The sequence below is a fragment of the Rhinolophus ferrumequinum genome, chromosome 12, assembly GCF_004115265.2.
Source record: "Rhinolophus ferrumequinum isolate MPI-CBG mRhiFer1 chromosome 12, mRhiFer1_v1.p, whole genome shotgun sequence".
NCBI classification, from domain to species: Eukaryota; Metazoa; Chordata; class Mammalia; order Chiroptera; family Rhinolophidae; genus Rhinolophus; species Rhinolophus ferrumequinum.
The window spans coordinates 38,735,453-38,755,679 of record NC_046295.1 but is presented as its reverse complement, the minus strand read 5'-3'; the positions used below and the strand labels follow the sequence as shown (position 1 = coordinate 38,755,679).

The 20,227-nt window shown below is 35.2% G+C and overlaps 1 protein-coding gene across 1 annotated transcript in view; it reads right to left on the bottom strand.

Moving 5' to 3' along the window:
- Window positions 1–236: 236 nt before the first annotated feature.
- Window positions 237–20,227, bottom strand: part of TMC1 (transmembrane channel like 1) — a 157,502-nt gene continuing 137,511 nt past the window's right edge. Inside the window, exons 17-21 of the mRNA XM_033122084.1 lie at window positions 16,276–16,515; window positions 11,674–11,799; window positions 7,911–7,989; window positions 7,757–7,808; window positions 237–1,809 (exon numbers count right to left, since the gene is read on the bottom strand). Of these exons, the coding sequence (XP_032977975.1) occupies window positions 1,787–1,809; window positions 7,757–7,808; window positions 7,911–7,989; window positions 11,674–11,799; window positions 16,276–16,515 (520 nt within the window). The 3' untranslated portion in view covers window positions 237–1,786. The remainder of the gene's footprint in view (window positions 1,810–7,756; window positions 7,809–7,910; window positions 7,990–11,673; window positions 11,800–16,275; window positions 16,516–20,227) is intronic.

Below are 20,227 nucleotides of genomic sequence, written 5' to 3'. Positions count from 1 at the left end.
GTCTGAATGCTTATACCATGAGCATTTGTTCAAAAAGTACATTGCCTTTAGGAGATGAAGACCTTGGGGGACTGTTTGCCATCTATTATCATCCTCCTTATAAAATAGATCAAGAGCAAGGAAGTGTAATTCACATTGTAAATTTGGGAACATGTATAAACCAATTATCTAATCTTATTACTACACAGTGCAGAAATGATACAAGCAGAAATAAGCACTAGCTTTATTTACTCATGTTCATTATAATCTGAAACAATAAAGTCAGCATATCAACAGATAATTCCATTTCTTACATCACAATAATATGTTCATGCAGATAACAGAAGCTTTTGTTTCACAGTGCAACTGCTGTAAGTTAAATTGATTCAATTTAATTAACAAGCATTTATTCAGCGCCTACCTATGCTCAGCACGATACAAGGCATACAAGAGAATTAGAAGTTACGATCTCTGCTCATAGGAAGCTTATGATCTGGATAGGAAAGATAATCAATACATACAAGAAACAATAAAGAACCATTACAAATCACAGGAAAATCAATAAAACAATAAAGTCTATCAAGGGAATGACATGATTGGGAATGAAGGCTAATCTGGAAAGTTTGACCAGAGGCAATAAGTCTTGAATTTGGTTATGAAGGAAGTAAATAGCACATGGATTGGTGTAGGAACAGGGTGATCATTCTATGGCCAGTTGAAGATCGAAAAGAAGAAGAAACTCAAAGACAGGGTAATAAAAATCAGCAAGTCATTTGCAGGGAATGGCAGGCAAATTGGCTTACCTCTGGAAAAGGACATTATGAGTTAGGAGATGTAACTGAAGTCACACGTCAAGGCTGGCTAAGGGCATTAACTGTTACTATTCAAAGTCAATTTAAACTTTAAATAAATAATAATGCTTAAACACATCTATAAACTGAAGCCCCCCGCCCTCCCATAAAAGTGTGTGTTTTCCTAATCTTAATAAAAAGCAAAGAAAAAATATAGAATATGAGAATCTAAGCTCAGGAGATATGATCATTGGAGGTCAAACGATCAGACTATGATGAAATAGCAATCACTTATGGTGTAATTTAAACAAACAAAAAACTCATAAAGAATAGAGTTGTCTAAGACCCATGTACCTCCTCAAAGTCAGAGACCTTCAACCTTGTGCTGATCAGGCCCTTAATTCCCTTAGGATACTTCTGCAGAAAAAAACATTTTATTTCATACTAAATCCAGCAGCAAATGGAAAGATCTTGGGTGTATATTTGTGGAGGTCATAGATGGAGAGACAGTTAGAAAAAAAAAAAGAGAGAGAAAACAGGGTGTTTTTTTCAAAAAGTGAGTTAATGAAGGCTTACAATGAATAATTATGAAGCTATGTCTAAACTTGGAAAAAGTGTGCAAAGTAGTCCTGCTCCCAGGCCAAGGAAACGAAGGCAGAAGTGTATAAAATGAAAGTCCATAATGAGGCAAAGGTTTTAAAATGAGCCCATTAACTAAACCAGGAACCCATATTGCTGAATTAAACCCTCTTTTAAACTCAATTTGTTAAGAGAAAAATGTCAAGAAAATGGGTCAGGGGAGAGAATAACTGTGTAGGAACAAATCCTAATTTGAAAATGGTGGACATCCTTCTTGTTGAACTGGTGGTGCCTTATCGACCAGTATGACCTTGATAATCCATCAGGGTTAGGACAGGGGAATAGCAAAATGCTTGTTCTCTGGGCCTTCACATAAGTCATTGTTTTTAAACAGCAAGGCAAGGAGTACTTCTGAGGCCCCAGCACATCCATGAAAGTTACTGGCCACCAGCAGCTGCAGCTGTTCAAAACAAACAAAAATAAACAAACACACAAATAACTAAGATAAAAAGCAAATAAAAATTTTGCTTTCAGTGTGCTTAATTGTTCTGAATGAGGTACCCTGAAATCTGTATCTTCCAAATGTGTTCCAGATTGAGTTTCTGTATTCAAAATATACTTTATTTCTTATTTTACAAAATTCTTACAAATTCTAAAGACAGGAGAATGAAAGTTCTGTTCTTTTTGTAACATTTATTCATTACTGCATATGTAATTAATATAGAAATTTATTCCTTTCATATTACCAATAAAATAATTCCTCATTTAAAAAAAGAATTTCTCATCGTCCAGCAGATATTTGGTAGAGATTTACTGAGTGGCTGTTATGTTCTGTATTAACTCCTGACTTAACAACTATGAATATAGTTTCTGCCTTCACAAAGGTTCTATGTATTTTTAAGGACAAATTATGGGAAAATGTCAAATAAGTAGCATGCTATAGCATTATATCATTATTTAAAACAATAAAGATAGCAATAAGCCTTAACTAGAATTCAGATCAAGAAGTCAGAACTTTTCACTCACCATTCTAAACACTAATTGGATAATGTTAAGTTATAGTCACAATTCAGAGCAAATACAAAAGCACAGCAGATACATGTGACATACATGATTCCAACATTTTGATACTTACAAGAGACTCATTTTGGCTTTAAGGACACATATAGACTAAAAGTGAAGATATGGAAAAAGATATTCTATGCAAACAAAAACCAAAGGCAGGGATAAAAAAAAAAAAAACAAGAAAACAAAACAAAACAAAATGCAGGGATAGCTATACTTATATCAGACAAAATAGATTTTAAGCCAAAAACTATAACAGGAGACAAAAAAGATCATTATATATTGATAAAGGGGACAATTCACCAAGAGGATATAGCAATTGTAAATTTATATACCCAACATCAGAATTTTTATATATTTATGTAAATATATAAAGCAAATATTAACATCTGAAGGGAGAAATAGACAGTAATAGAATAAGAGCAGGGGACTTCAATACCTTACTTTTAACAATGGATCCAGACAGAAAACCCATAGGGAAACATTGCAATTAAACTCCACATTAACCAGATTGACTTAACAGACATATACAGAACATTTCATCCAACAGCATAATACATGTTCTTCTCAGACACACATAAAACCTTCTCCCAGATATATCATATGTTAGGCCACAACACAAATCTTAATCAATTTAAGAACATTTATATCATCTCAAACATCTTTTCCAACCATAATAGTATGAAACTAAAAATCAATTACAAGAAAACTGGAAAACTGGAAAATTCACAAATATATGGAGACTAAACAACATGCTTCTTAACAACCAATGGGTAAAAGAAGAAATAAAAAGGATAATCAAAAACTACCTTCAGACAAATGAAAATGGAAAGACAACATACTAAAACTTATGGAATATAGCAAGAGCAGCTCCAAGAGGGAATTTATAATGATAAACACTTACACTATGGAAGAAAAAAAAAAGATATAAACATCTTAACTTCATACCTCAAGGAATTAGAAAAAAGAAGAACATACTAAGTCCAAAGTTAGCAGAAGGAAAGAAATGAAAAAGAGCAGGTTGGAAATAAAGACTAAAAATGCCTCTTGTTAAAAGATAAAAAATAAATAAAATAAAACAACAGTAAAGAGAGTTGTGAAATGATAAACATATACATGGTAAAAATAAAGACTAAAAGGACAATAGAAAGATCAATAAAATTAAAAAAAGATCAATAAAGCTGTTTTTTTGAAAATATAAACAAAATTGACAAAAACTTTAGGTGGACTAAGAAAAAAAGAGAGAGGACTCAAATAAAATTAAAATGAAGAGAAGACATTACAACTGATAACACAGAAATATTAATGATCATAGGAAACCATTATGAACTATATGCCAACAAATAAGATAACCAGAAAAAAGTGAATAAATTCCTAGACTCATACAACCTAACAAGATTGAATCATCAAGAAATAGAAAATCTGAACAGACCAATTGCTAATAAGATTGAATCTGTAACCAAAAACCTTCCAACAAAGAAAAGTCCAGGAACAGATGGCTTCACTGGTGAGTCCTACCAAACATCTAAAGAAGAATTAATACTGATCTATCTCAAACTCTTCTAAAAAATTGAAGAGGAGACAAGGCCAGCATTACCCTGATTCCAAAGCCAGACAAGGATACTACAGGAAAGAAAATTATAGGCTAATATTCCCTGAATCCTCAACAAAATATTAGCAAACTGAATTCAACAGTATGTTAAAAGGATGATACACCATGATCAACTGGGATTTATTTTTGGGATGCAAGGATGGCTCAAAAAATTAAAAAATAAATATTGCAAATCAATAAATGTGATATACCACATTAACAAAATGAAGCATACAAATCATATGATCACCGCAATATATTCAGAAAAAGCACTGGACAAAATTCAAATTCATTTCATGATAAAAACTCTCAACAAATTAGGCATAGAAAGGACATACCTCAACAAAATAAATACCACATAGGACAAGTCCATTGCTAACATGTTCAACAGTAAAACGTTGAAAGTTTTTCCTTTAAGATAAGGAATAAGACAAGGATCCCCACTTTCACCACTTTTATTTATTAATAGCATAATATCAGAAATCTTAGCCAGATCAATTAGGATAGAAAAGAAATAAAAGTCATCCAAATCAGAAAGGAAGAAGTAAAATTGTCTGTTTGCAGATGACATAATATTATATATAGAAAACCCTAAAGACTCCACCAAAAAACTGTTGGAACTAATAAATGAATTCAGTAAAAATGTTCTCACTTCGGCAGCACATATACTAAAATGAATTCAGTAAAACTGTAAGATATAAAATCAGTATACAAATATCATTTGCATTTTTATATACTAACAACAAACTATCAGACAAAGAGAAATTAAGAAAACAATACCATTTGTACTAGCATCAAAAATAATAAAATACTCAGGGATAAATTTAACCAAGGAATTGAAATATCTGTACACTGAAAATTATAAAACATTAATGAAAGAAATTAAAGAAGACACAAATAAATGAAAAAATATTCTATGTTAATGGATTAGAAGAATTGATATTGTGGAAATGTTAATACTACCCAAATCAATCTAGAAATTCAGTGCAGTCCCTATCAAAATTCCAATGGCATTTTTCACAAAAACAGAAAAAACAATCCTAAAGTTTATATGGAACCACACAAGACTCCAAATAGCCAAAACAATCTTGAGAAAGAAGAAGAAAGCTTGAGGTATCACACTTCCTGATCTCAAACTATATCACAATACTATAGTAATCAAAACAATATGGCATTGACATAAAAACATACACAAAGATTAATAGAACAGAATAGAGTGTCCAGAAAGAAACACACGCATATATGGTTAATGCATTTTTGAAAAGATGCCAAGAATATGCAATGGGGAATGGATAATCTCTTCAGTAAATGGTGTTCGGAAAACTGGATAGCCACATACAAATGAATAAAACTGAACCCCTATCTTACACTATGCACAAAAATCAACTCAAAATGATTAAAGACTTGAATGGAAGACTTTAAACCTTAAAAGTCCTAGAATAAAACATAGAGAAAAAGCTGCTTGACATTGACCTTGGCAATGATTTTCTGGATTTGAAACCAAAAGCAAAGGCAGCAAAAGCAAAAGTGAACAAGTAGGACTACATTAAAGTAAAAAGCTTCTGCGCAGAAAAGGAAACCATTAATAAAATGCAAAGACAACTTACAGAAGGGGAGAAAATATTTGCTAGTGATATATGTGATAAGGGGTTAAATCTAAAATATACAAGGAACTCATACAGCTCAATAGTCAAATAAATAAATAAATAAATAAATAAATAAATAAATAAATAAATAACCCAATTTAAAAATGGACAAAGAACCTGAATAGACATTTTTCAGAAGACATACAAATGGCCATAACTGTACATAGAAAGGAGCTCAAAGTCATTAATCATCAAGGAAATGAAAATCAAAACCACAATGAGATATCACTTCACATCTGTTAGGATGTCTATTACTGTGTTTCCCTGAAAATAAGACCATGTCTTACATTAACTTTTGCTCCAAAAGATGCATTAGGGCTTATGTTAAGGGGATGTCATTCTGAAAAATCATGCTAGGGCTTATTTTCTGGTTACGTCTTATTTTCGGGGAAACACGGTATCTAAAAAGCAAAAGATAAATGCTGGTAAAGATGCAGAAAAAAGGGAACCTTGTGCACTGTTGGTGGGAATGTAAACTGTCACAGCCCTTATGAAAACAGTATGGAGGTTCCTCAAGAAATTAAAAATAGAATTATCATATGATCCCGTAATCTCACTTCTGAATATGTAACCAAAGGAAATGAAATCATCTGTATCCCCACATTCATTGCAGTATTATTCACAATAGCCAAGGTTTGGAAACAATCTAAGTGTCCATCTATGGATGAGTGGCTTAAAAAAATGCAACACACACACACACACACACACACACACACAGGAATAATATTCAGCCTTATAGATGAAACTGGAGGGCATTATGCTAAGTAAAACAAGTCAGAGAAAGACAAACACTGCATGGTATCACTTATATGTGGAATCTAAAAAAAACAAACAAAAAAATGAATTCACAGAAACGGAGTAAAATGGTGGTTATCAGGGGCTGGGGGGAATAGGGAGAGGTTGCTGAAAGGGTACACAATTTCAGTTATAAGAGGAATAAGGTCTGAGGCTATAATGCTGTAACATGGTAAATATTATATATATGATAACACTGTATTGTATAAGTTCAATTTGCTAAGAAAGTAGAAATTAAAAGTTCTCACCAAACAAAAAGTAAATATGTGAGGTGATGACGTGTTAATTAACTCCGTGGTGAGAACCCTATCAGAATGTACATGCTTATAAATCACCACATTGTACACTTTAAATGTATTATAATTTTGTTTGTTAATTACACCTCAATAAAGTTAAAAAAAATGTCAATGCAATTAGGAAACAAGTAGCTTAATGATGAAAAAAATAACCTAAGACAAACAAAATCTAAGGATACAGCTGCATTATTCCGCTGCCATAAGGTTAGCCAACATGAAAGGAGGGCAGTGTTGAAAGAACCACAGAAAAATGCAACTCAGCCCTGATCGCTTCTAAACTTAGGATAAAACGTGGTCTGAAGCCATACATACTACTCTCTAGTTCATGTGTGTAGAACGATACTTTTTTTTTTTTCGACTTAAACCAATTTTATTTGAGTTTTTATTACTTACAGAGAGGAAATAAACCCTATGAACATAAATGGTTTTAAAGTTAGGAAGGAGGGGAAAGTTGAAAAAGATTTTCACTGAACTTCTTAGGCATCACTTTTCCATGTGGAATGCAAAGCATATCAGTAATTTTGGCAAATAGAAATACACCTCATTCTAATGTTTTAAAATTAATGAGATTTTAAAAAAAAGTTAATGAATAGAAAAAGACTTTGACCATCGATGATGGTGAGTTCAGAAGATCGTCACAAGTGTATCCTTATATATATAAAAATGGTCAAAATGGGCAAGAGTCTGCATTTGTATCTGCCATTTACATATGACTATATGGATTTTTTTCATCTTCTGTCAATTTGTGACATCACATTCCTATCACTACTTCTAAGTTTACATTCTTGAATTTATCGTCGTCTTTTCTTTCTCCCACTGGAAAACAACCAAACCCCCTGGATATGACGCCTGAGAAGGGCTAAAAGGTAGACAGTAGGAAAGGTGGAATCATTTGCTTAGGATAATAATGCCACTATGCATCAAAGGCCCCATTCAGGGAAAAAAAAAAAAAAAGAAAGAAAAAGGAAGAGCATACTATTTGTAGGGGGAAAAAATTGCAAATGTATTTCCAACCTGCTCGTGCAGCTGCCATTTTCTTGTTTCGCAGTTTGTTCTCCAAAGCTTGCTACACAATGAAAACAGGAGAGAAGAACATGAGATTTCCTGATGTTTTGTACTATTTGGCATTTATAAAGACACGATTTCTGTGAAATACATTGTATCTTACCTGTTTCATCTTCTTCTTTAGATCCAGGTTTGCTGCCTTCTGGCCCTTAGCAGTGGCATTAAGGTAATAGATGGTCAAACTGAATTTAAAAAAATAATAAAATTTATGGTGTTTTTCAGTTCCTCAAGGTTCCTCTTAAATTTACATTAACTAAATCATAGAATGTTGACACTAGAGTAGACTTTAAGATATTTTCTACTTGGAACCTCTTATTTTGTAGATAAAAGACTGAGCCAGGGATACAGACGTAAAGAAGCACACTCAGTTGCACAGTGACTAGGTGTGGACCTGGGAAACGGGGCCCCAAAGCTCTCTCTCCACAGCTCTGTCTATTGTACCTCATTGCCTAATTTTAGACTCTTCTTGCAAATGTATTAACATCAGTTTAAATTATAATTAAAAGTAACATTTTAAATTGATGCCAATGGCATCCAGGAGAATGGACTATCTACTGAAGCTTAGGGAATGTGTCGAATAAAATGGAAACTGACTTTCTGCCTTAAATTCCCTCCTTTACTAAGAATACAGTCCTCACAGTCTTAGTTAATTAACATGATTTGTTTTTCCATCGGGTGTATTGTTTGCATTTCTCCTTCCTTCAGAAAGAAAATGGTTTATAACATAATGCTCTTGGCTTTTAAGTGACATTTACATTTCTAAAAAGAGCAAATTCCAGCCAAACATTTTTGCAAAAATCAGTATGTCCATCTTCACTTAAAGCAAAACAAATAAACAAAGAAAGAAAATGTGCAGTTAAAAAAAAATAAAAAGGTAACTGGCATTGCTCTTCGTTGCAAATAACTGGATACTGAATACATTTCCTCTACTCAGCAACATGCCAGATTACATCCTTTATGAGCCATCTGCTGCTAGCAACATAATTGTTGAGATGGTTTAGCTGAGTTTAAGTTCTTATATGAGTGGCAGGAGTTTGAATGAAATTACATGCATAAAAGCATCTGGTACAATATCTGGCATGGAGTAGGTGCTGAATAAGTGTGTGTGTGTGTGTGTGTGTGTGTGTGTGTGTGTGTGTGTGTGTGTGTATTAGGATTTTCTTACAAAAATACCTCAATTTGGGGGATGAACTCCAAGACCTCACAAGTCATTTACAGTTTTGGAATTCTCTATCACTTTTTTCTTCCTTGTGTTGTTCCCTAAATAAATATTCGTTATACGTCATTTTTTAGTCTCCAAAGGAATAAAACTAGTGCAGAGAACTACCCTAAATTCTACTCAGTTACCAAAAACCACCTACGCTGATTTTAATATAACCCATTGGGGAAATTCGAAACACTTGTAACATTCTGTAATTAAAGGTAATAAAAACCCAAGCCAATCGACTGGGCCCCATAAAGTGAAAGATGAGACCTCAGGATTTGAAAAATCAAATCAGCTATAAACGGAAATTTGGGTTTTAAATCAGAACCTCAGAACAAAAATCAAGCTTGTAGGACATCTATTTGACCTTCTAGCCTTCCAGCTTTCCTCTAGAGCAGGGGTGTCAAAACTGCGGCCCACGGGCCAACTGCGGTCAGCAATCCATTGTTAATTGGCCCGCAGCAAATTGCAAAATATATTTAGTTTACTTAAATAAACCAGGTGAGGCAAGACGTACTTCACCTCGAGTGAGTGGCCCGGCTGTTTGTGTATTTTATCGCATATGGCCCTTGGTGAAAAACGTTGAAAAAAGTTTGGACAACCCTGCTCTAGATAGTCTGTATTAGCTGACAAACAATGGTCTCCAGGGCATATCTGACTCCCAGCCTGTTTTGTGAGGCCCAGGGACTAAAAATGGTTTTTACACTTTTAAATGGTTATATAATAATCTCACTTTTGCCTCTTGACTTACAAAGCTTAAAATATCTACTGTCTGGCCCTTTAAGAAAACTGTGCCCACCCAGGTTGTAGACGATCCCTGCCAAGTGGCTTCCAGCCCTTCTGAACGTGCCCAGTCATTCCTAACTCAGTGTTTGATGCTGCAAATGAGGAGGCCGGGGTGGAGGGGTGGGGGACGGGACTAAGAGGTAGGAAATAAGAAGACATGGATGTGAATGAACTTACTAGCTATTTGATTTGGGGCAGATCAACCATGTATTATCAATAATATGATCAGTGAGGCCAACTTCTTATTGTGGAAACTGAAGTGTTAATATATGAATAATGCCTGGAACAAATGCAGTGTAAGTTCCTCTTCCACATTCCCAAGGCAGCTTATTAAATCTTTAACTAGTGGCATTAGAACAATGTTGTTCCTTTGCTTAAAAATAAATCTGCCTCTCAAGAAGTTAAGACAATAGTAATAAAATCTGACATTAAGTTTTATGTGTTTTATTTTTTGTTTTTTTCCCCCAAATAAGATGTCATTTACACCACTAACGGGCCTTGACTCTTAAAAGACACAGAATACTTAACCGGCTCTCAGAAAGCCGCTATATCATGCAAACATGGAGAAGGAAAGTCACTTCAAAGGCCATCCAGTGAAAACATACTGCATCCAGCAGGTCATTTTCTAACACATCTGCACCACTGATTTACTATCAGATTGTAAATGCCACCCCACGATCAAGGTTCTGTAATATATAATAGTAATCTGTTTTACTGTTTAATTATCCCTACAGGCTGTTAGCTCTTCCTCAAAGAATGTGTCACGTTGTAAAGGGATGAAGGTTGGATTTACTGTCAAAGTCCTACTAATGCCATTTTGCTCTATGCTCACCTAGGGAAAAAAAATCACTTCACCCCTCTAAGTCACTTTTTTAATTTATAAAATTGAAGGGTATGACACATGCCTTCACTGAAGTGGCTCAGGACCATGAGCATTGCAAAGAGGATGATAACAAATTGGCCGAGACCCAGTTCATTTAAGCCAAACCTCTGGGCGTTCTCTCCCTAACATTTCCTAGTTTTCATTTTAATTACATAAATCCAACCTTTGGTGTCAGCTTTGTTTTTAAAGGGTGGTCTCAGACTTGCCTTCCTTGACTGACAGAAGTGACAGTTCCAGATTTTCTCTTTAGGAGGGTCTTGGGGAATGAAATGGAGGTCTAGAGCACGATGCATGGCAATTCCACAGCAAGCATAAATTGTTCCTTAGAATGTAAGTGTATCTGTGGTGGCCAAGAATCAGAAGCCCATGAAAACAATATGGGCACAAAAGCCCCTTCCCAAGTTTTCCTTTGGATATCACCTCTCACTTTGAAGGGATAGACTAAATGACCTTTCTAAGATCCTTCTGTTCCTCTGATTCTATTGCTACGGAGACACAGTTACTGATGACCTTCTAGGAAAAAAATGACAGGGTGACTTTTAAGACTTCTTAAGCCCTGAGCCCTAACATATAGCCTTTAGGGCCCCCAAGAGGAATATTAACTTAAAAGTTCATCATTTCTGTGTATTCACAGCCATCTGCTTCATGGAACAAGAGGTGGAGGCCAGGATGTGGGGGAAGCTCAATGTGCTGATTAGATTTCGCATTTATGTTTCCCTTACTTTAGCTGTTGACTGGTAATTATTTTGGTTACTTGGGAACAAATCTTATAATCCTAGGCAGGCCAAGATGCAGATGGCTGTGAATTACACACAGTAAGGTCAGAACATGGCTCATTAATTTTAGCCTCTTGCCACCACGTAATCGGCACTGAATTTGGTTAGGTTACAGAGCAACCCTTGGAGAGAGTGAGAGAGCTGAAAAAGCTGGAACTTAAAAGCAGTCAGGAAGAACATTACAAAGACTCTTTCTATGAGGAAGGAAAATACATACACCATAACCAAAGCCACAGCAAGCATCAGTGCAGGATTGGAAAGCTGTCTCAAGACCATTGCCATCCAGCTTGGGAAATCATGCTCCAGTGTTTCTCCAATGACTTCGAACATCCTATTTTTGCCACTGTAGGGCGGGGAGGGGAGGGAGGGAGAGGTGTAAGGGGAAAGGAGAAAAGTTTATTTAAAACATATGAAAAACGATGGTTACAACAAGAAAACTAGAAATCTTCCTCAAACATTGTCTAAGTACACTTCCAGGTTAGGACTCTTATGTTTCACTATAACTCCTGATACTGTGACCTCATACTCATGTTGTCAACACATGGGGAAGATACGAGAAATGTTATCCCAACCTAAACACAAAAGCAAACAAGGTAGGAAATTCAACATAGAATTAGAAGCAGAATTTTTAAAGCTGTATTTCTAAGATTCTGATTGAAATGTATTTTATAAACAGCTCATCAGTCTACCCCTCGGCCGGCTGTCCTTGTCAGAGAATATTCTCTGTGGGGTGAATAAACAGTGCACTCAATTTTTTAATTAGCCTTGGAAATGAACATAAGGGATAGCTTAACGGAACCAAATCCACAAATAATCCAATATATCTCTCCATGCAGTAACTTCTATCTCATTTTCCACTAGACCCCTTTTATCAGAGCTATGAATAGGTAACTGCATTGAATGTGGAATCCTTTGTCACTCAGTATTTCTTCTGGACAGGTCCTAAAAAGTACTAGCTCAGTTCCACTGCTAAGAAAATAAAATGGGAAGAGAAGGAAAATTAGCCTTAAAAGCAAAGGTCCTAAATGGGTTTGTTCTCAACCCATTAAGATAAGAACCAGCCCCTATAAAGTAGAAAAATGAGAGATGTCTGTCTTAATTTAGTGTATAATATTCAAAATATAAAGTAATAACCATCATGCTGAGTTATTTTTTCTGTTTATGAATACTGATTTTACTATGAAAAAATGTAATTTTCAGAAAAGATACTAGGTTGATCACTAAGTTTATGTATCATCAGAATATAATATTAATATATTTTGCTTTCGCTTTTGTTTTTAATTATTAAACATTCTCAGCTACTAAATGAACATGACCCATACACTCCAAATCAAATTTTTTTTCTCCTGAACTAACTAATAATATATTTCAATAGACTGGGAGAGACTCCAAGTATCTTGTCAGGAGTCGCTGGACTACAGCAGTATAAATTTTGCTTCAAAAATTATAGATCGACACACTAATTAGCAAGACCTATGGTACACAAGGGGGGAATGAAGTTTACAATTTAAGATTATATCAATTATTCCACTAAATTTTTTTGTTCATCCATTCTAACGGACCATCCTACCCCCTAGCCATATAGAATAAAGCCAGAGTAAGGTAAGCATGGAGAAGAAAATCCACTCTCCCTTTTCCAGCCTGTTCAGCTACAGACAATGAACATAATTAGAATGAGGGGACTGGAATTTTGCAAAATTATTCCTACCTACTACCTTCTTCTTTGTTTGCCACTGTATCTCAAATGCAAAGTTTTTGGCATCTCTGGGGATTCTTGGGTGCCTTTTCCAGAGCAGGTCTCTTACCAAGAGTCTGGATCTCTTAATTATACACAAACTACAGAAGCAACTGAAAATCCCTGGCAATCCCTTTCTCTGACAGTTTAGCCAACTTGTGTCACTTCACGGTATTCTCAGAAGTCACTATACCATCAAGTGAAACGCTACAGTACTTAACCTATAGTTTTCCTGTGGACATAGCTCCATCCACCCTAGATTAGAAGAGTCTGTGAGCAGGCGTGTCTTTCCAGCCAGATTGAGAGCTCCACAGGTCCAGAGTCTATGCCCAAGCTAACCCTACATCTCATCTAGTGCTTAGTGCACAATAAGCAGTCATTATTCACGCAATTCAAATAATTGGCCAGCACTCTACTATGTTCTGGACTCAAAGAGCTCAAAATGTTCCCCATCTCTAGAAATCAGCTATATTATTAAGAAAAATAAATACATAGAGTATAATTGCAAATAAGTAATAGCAGTATCACAATATAATATAAACCTTTACATAGAGTATGATCTCAGTTACTTTTTTGTTTTGTTTTAATCTGCATAAAAAGAAAACCAGAATACAAAATGCCAAAATGTTGAGTTGTTATTTCAGGACTTTGGAGGTCATGGGTAGTGTTTATTTTCCTGTGAAAATGTTTCTACAGTTTCCAGGTTTTCTGTGACAAACACGTATCATCTTTGCAGTAAGATGAAAATACATTAAAAATGCAATTACCATAATGTTTGCAGGGAGGTGTGTGAAAACCTGGAGAACTAGAAATTGTTCAGAATTATTAGTGAGGGGGTTGGGGCAGAAACATCAAGTGTCAGGAAATATGGTGGAACAATTAGAAGAATTTCCTTCATCTGGACACCAAAAAAAATATTTAAAAAACATTGTTGAACTATTTAAAGTAAATCCATTTACTGGTCAATTAGAACAATTTTCTGGGAAATTCACCCTTCCTAGCCAGGTCTTATAAAACCAAAACAAGGTAGAGCATCTCATCAAATTGCTTTGCAGAATGGGTCTTCTAGGGTATTGTAGCCACCATATCTGAAAACATACCTGTATTTGGGAGCAACTGGCCATCACTGTGATGTCTCCATTAACTTACCTCAAATGCATATTTGCCATTTTGCTGCCCACCCAGGAGCTAGGCAGGGTCAGACACTCTTAACTACCTAGGCAGGCTGGGCAAACCACCACAAACTCAGGGTCCTTAAGGATGGCATGTCATGAGGCTCCTACTAATACATGCTTTTTCGTCTCATTTCTAGGGCAGAACAACCCTTTTAAACTTTAAGTTCAAACAAAGAAAGTATACATTCTTCTGCTTCAAAATGAGGAATCTAACAGGAAAAATAGACTATCAAAATAGAATAGAGATAACCCCGTTCCCAATTCTCTACTGAAAATATTTAAATTTCCTTCATCTCAAAATAGTGATATATATGTAGTAATTTTGCCTAAGTGTACCAATTAGGAAACACATGATCAAAATCAGATATTATGCCTTAGAAACAGACAATTTTTTTTCCCATTAGTAGTAACTCAGTGCGATATAAAGAAAGGTAGAGTTCGGGCTCAAAAAGGCTAAAATTGTACAGTTATTGTACATGTCTAACTCAATGATATTTTTAATATGAAGGCACCTGTGTAACCAGGTGCATTCCCTTGCAGACCACTAAGTTCCTTTGATACGTTTTTCTGAAAAGGATCAACTTCCAAATAAAAGTTAAAAGCATACCTAAAACTTATCCTAGATATTTAGTTCTGTGGGTCACTTGCATTTAAAACAGAAGTCTTTGAATGGTTTATTGCTTGAACTTTGTACTCTGAGATTTATCAAAGATTTATTGGGGCCAACCTCTTTCAAGAATGCAATTTCCTACTTAGTCTCCAGATGTCACTGTCTGCATTATTTATTTCAGCACGCTGGGTGGGGGTAGAGGGGTGGATGAACAGGACTTGTCAACATCAGCTTCCTGAATTGAAAGAATTCCAGCAGTTTTTGCCGTATCAGCTGGCTTCACATTTTCTTTCTTTCCTTTCCAGCAAAGCGATCATAACTCAGATTTTCATTAGAGTGAAAAATGCCTTTTTTTTTTTTAACTTAAGTCAATGGGCAACAAACCTTTTTGACTTTAATGTAACGACTTGGTTCTGACAACATGATGGGGAAATTACATGTGGACATGATAGCATCATGGTTCTCATTCACATGGCTTTTCACATGCACATTTTCTTCACTAAAAAGGAGTAATAACTCAAGTTCATGCTGCCCAGTGGCTCAACGTCCCGAGATAATGGGGAAGACTTGTGGTAGAATCATGTCCAGGGCCCTTTAGGGAATGAAATCCCAATCCTCCATATCCTAGGGACTTTGCTCTCTTGATAAGTGTCAGAGAGAGAACTCTGCCACAGAGAACTGTAGAAAGTACATTCCCAACTTGGATGAAAGAGGCTTCTTGACTCTTTATTACTGACTTGAGAGATTTACCCTTGTTATTTAGGGAGAATGTATGTGAGAAACAGCTTTAATTTTTTACTGGCCTGTAGCATTTTGAATTATAAATTATGTGACCTGCTTCATATTCATTATTATCTCATAATGATTCTCTGTCCTAGGTAGCATGTAGGGTAATCTATATTTATTTATTTATTTATTTATTTTTTCAATTTGATGTCCATATAGCAATAACTTCAAATGTCTGGGTGTGAAGACCTAGCATCAGGAAAACTTTCACATCCAGACTAGCTCTTCGCTAACTCCTTATATGGAAATAGCTCAGATTCATTGTCCATGTTTGACCCAGGTGGAGCCTAGAGAAGTTATTTTCCCTTTTATGATTCCCAAATGAGAAAATGGATGGAACTTGCCTAAGACTCTCCATGTCACATAATGAGCCTGAATACCCAAAGGATCTCATTCCTACATACCAAAATGTCATTGTTTGAAAAAACAAAAATAATTCATACAATGATTGACTATTCCTATCTCCATGCCTGAAACAAAACTACGCCCAAACAGAATTTCAAAGACAAGAACCTGAAGGGTCCACAATCAAAAGATGGCGGGAGGCATACAATCATGTACAGAACAGGCATGGTGGACAGGAAGAGGATCAGTAAGAGCATGCCCAGGTAGAACGTATTCCCTTTGGACGATTTGAAGACTCTGGCCTCAGGAACATTGCAACACATTACGGCCCAGCCTTGGAAGTACATGGATACATAGAGTCGAAGAATATTGATGCCTGGGAGGCTGGGAGCAAAGAAAGAGCCCATCCTAGAAAGGAAAACAGAGGAGCTCTGATCAATTCAAGTCTTCATGCCATAACAAGGTCACATAGCATCTGTTTATTTTACGTCATGCTTATTTGCCAAAGGCAGAAAATGTACTGCCACTTAAAACCCTTTTTATAAATAAATTTGACTAATCTGTTTCCATTTTCTATGCATGTTTTACCATCTCCTTCATTATTATAGGTATTGTATACATAACTCCTTCGTAGAAATTATGCAGATCACTAACCATACCTGCTATCATTAGCAAATTAAACTAGAATAAATAGTATACATACTACATTTGTTTCTCTTGTCTTCTACTTGTAAGATAAACTTCATTCCCCTAAGATTCATATCATTGATTAATATCTCCAAAAAATTACCTTTTTTTAAAGAATTGACCCTTAAAATCACATGTTCTATTCAAATAAACTGCATATTTTGATTAAATACATTTTTGTCCTGGCTAATTAATTTTTGTTTAATGAAAGAGAAAAAAATTACAATAAGTTTTTCTTTTTCCAATGTTGTTACATTTTCTATTTGTGGCTGCTATGGTGTTCAGAGCTCATGGGAATGATGTATTTGTGTTTAATAATATACTATGTTTTGTTGATATCCTTTAACACTATGTGTTTTTGAGCTGAAAATTAAACACAACCATTTAATTTAGTTTATCTGTTTACATTCTTACTTTTGTTTGTCCTGGAAATCCACTGCTACGTACATCTGCTTTTTTTATTAAATTTATCGTGGTAACATTGTTTAGTAAAATTATATAGATTTCAGGTGTACAATTCTGTAATACATCATCTGTATATTGCATTGTATGTTCACCACCCAGAATCAATTGTCCATCCATCACCATATACTTACTCTTCTACCTCCCCTGCCCTTACCATCTGGTAACCACTGAACTGTTGTCTTTGTCTATGAGCTTTTGCTTCCTTGTTTGTCTTGTTCATTTGTTGCTTTCAGTTTTATATCCCACATATGAGTGAAATCATATGGTTCTCGACTTTTTCTGTCTGACTTATTTTGCTTAGCATGATGATTTTGAAAAAGTATTTTAAAATGCCACTTTTAAACAGTCATCACTTAGGTGAGGTCACTTTTACTTTGATGGCTTCATTGGTTACTTCAACAAAATAAATTTTAATTTTCTATGATGAAAAAAATCCATTAGTACTATAAAACTTAAATGGCAACTTATTAGTCGAAAACCAAAAAGAGGTTTCAGAAGTTATTTATTTTAGAAGTTAAAGCAGAGTCCTATCTTTTAAACTGTCCAAACTATTAGGTGGGTGCAAAAGTAATTGTGGTTTAAAAGGTTAAAAATAATTGCAAAAACTGCAATTACTTTTGCACCCACCTAACATAATAAAGCCCTCAGCATTTCTAGTTAGGGTTTTAATCAATCCAATGTAAATTGTGTGTGTGTGGCGGGGGGGGGGCAGGTGAGTTCGATGAAGAAATTAGTGTCTGCTATAATTGAACTTGGGCAAACCAACATTAAATGATTTCATGGAAAAATGGAATCTTTTCACAATTTGAACCCAAATTCATAGAATTTCACACAACAGATCTGAATGATATTTTAATATATTGAGTTGACCAGAGACTTTGTAGGAAGTTAAACTATTAAAAAAATGGTATGGACTTTAGTTGATGATGATGTGTTCAAGTGGACTCATTGATGAAATAAATGTAACTCTGTGGCGGGGGACGTAGATAGTGGGGGAGGCCGTCCATGTGGGGGGCAGGGGGTATACACAAACTCTGTACTTTCAAGTTTTCTGTGAACCTAAAACTTCTCTAAGATATAAACTTAATTTTTGTTTTAAATGAGAGGATAGACTTTGGAACAACAAAGTGTGTCTTGGTTACAAGATAGCAAGAGAGAACCTGAAACGCCCAAAACATGAGCAAGTGAGTGAGTGATAGTCCCAGCTGGGGGTCAGAATTACAAAGCACTAGAGTTATATCCCTAAATGCCAATATTTGTAATGCAATATGCTTTTAGCTGATGACGCTTCCCATGTGATTTGTTCAGGGTTGCCCATGTGATTTGTTCTGGCCAATAAAATAGAAATAAAAATGAGGTATCTCACCACTGGGTAGAAAATTTAAGAATGCTGTGTGGTTTTTGTTCTCTTCTCTCTCTCTTGCTCTGACTAGCAATATTCCAGGTGGATCCTACCTGTCTATCTAGGACTCCACAGTGAGGGTACGTAATAAGAGCACAAACTTTCTATCAACCCACAAGGGACTCGTAGAAATACATTTTTCCTTTTGTAAGCCACTAAGATTTTAGTGTTTCAAACAAAGGGAAAAAACTCATTGACACAGACAACAGTTTAGTGGTTACCAGAGGGCAAGAGGGGAGGAGGGTGGTAGAAGATGGTAAAGGGGATCCAATATATGGTGATGGAAGGAGATTTGACTCTGGGTGGTGAGCACACAATGTGATAAATAGGTGATGTATTATAGAAATGTACACTTGAAATCTACATAATTTTACTAACCATTGTCACCCCAATAAATTTAATTTAAAAAAAAAAGATTTTAGTGTTTCATTGCTGCACAATGTAGGCTATCCTAAGACAATTTTGTACATAATTCAAGACCAAGACTTGTCTAAAATCACATATATTTGTACATATATATATATATGTGTGCATCATTTGTATATATGCATATGTATGTACATACATGTTATATTTACGTGCATCTATAAATTTCAAATTTTCAAAATGAATATCACATGGGCATCATGAATAAATGACACAAGAGCCATAACCTAGAAAAGCAGGTCCTGGCAGCAGCGTGATATCTGAACCTTAATGCTCATCCTAACTTTGTTCATGACTCACTAATCAGCTTGGCTCACTAAGTCTCTTACCTAGACTTGATCCCGTCATATGTCAGGGAAAGATCACTGTAATACCTGAGCCTGCTAAAATGCTTTTCTTCCAAGAAGATCAAAGCAAACGAAAGCTTCTTTCATTTAGCTCTTCTTATTACTTCAATGACAGGGTACATGTCAGGTAAATTATTCACATTTGATTAACTGAGAAAATGAGGTAGCAAAATGTGACATGACTGGTGGGATGGTATACAATGAGACAGTGTTGGAGCAACGTCCAAACCTATCTTCTCTCTCACTGTTTTCTCTCTACATCCTGTTATGAGAGAGATAATTTGTGTTTTCATCATTTAAAAATATGATTTTATAAAACGTATGCTATCTCATAAAATAAATGTGCAATACAAAGGTTTCCTGATCATTTCGCCAATTCATAACAAAATGGATTTTACCTATATATATCTGATTTTAATAATATCAGTTTAAATAACCTCCACTCCTTAAAAACTCCTAAAGCAGTAATTGAATGTCTCCAGTCACAAACCAATGGATTGTGATGCAAAATCCCCACTCTCTTTTGATTGTTTCTGTAGAAAATGGCCAAACTCAGTTATCAGATCCTCATGCCTCATCAAATAATAGATTACTATGTGTGAGTGCCCTCGTACAGGAGAGCCTACTATACATCCCACACATCTCCCCTACCACATCATGTCACTCTCTCACTAACTTCTGGGAGTTAGGAAGAGAGGGGTGATCCAAAGGTGAATAATATTTCTTTTACTTCTGGACCTCTGGTAAATGTGTGACTATCTTTGTACACTCACAAAGCACAATCACTTTCTAA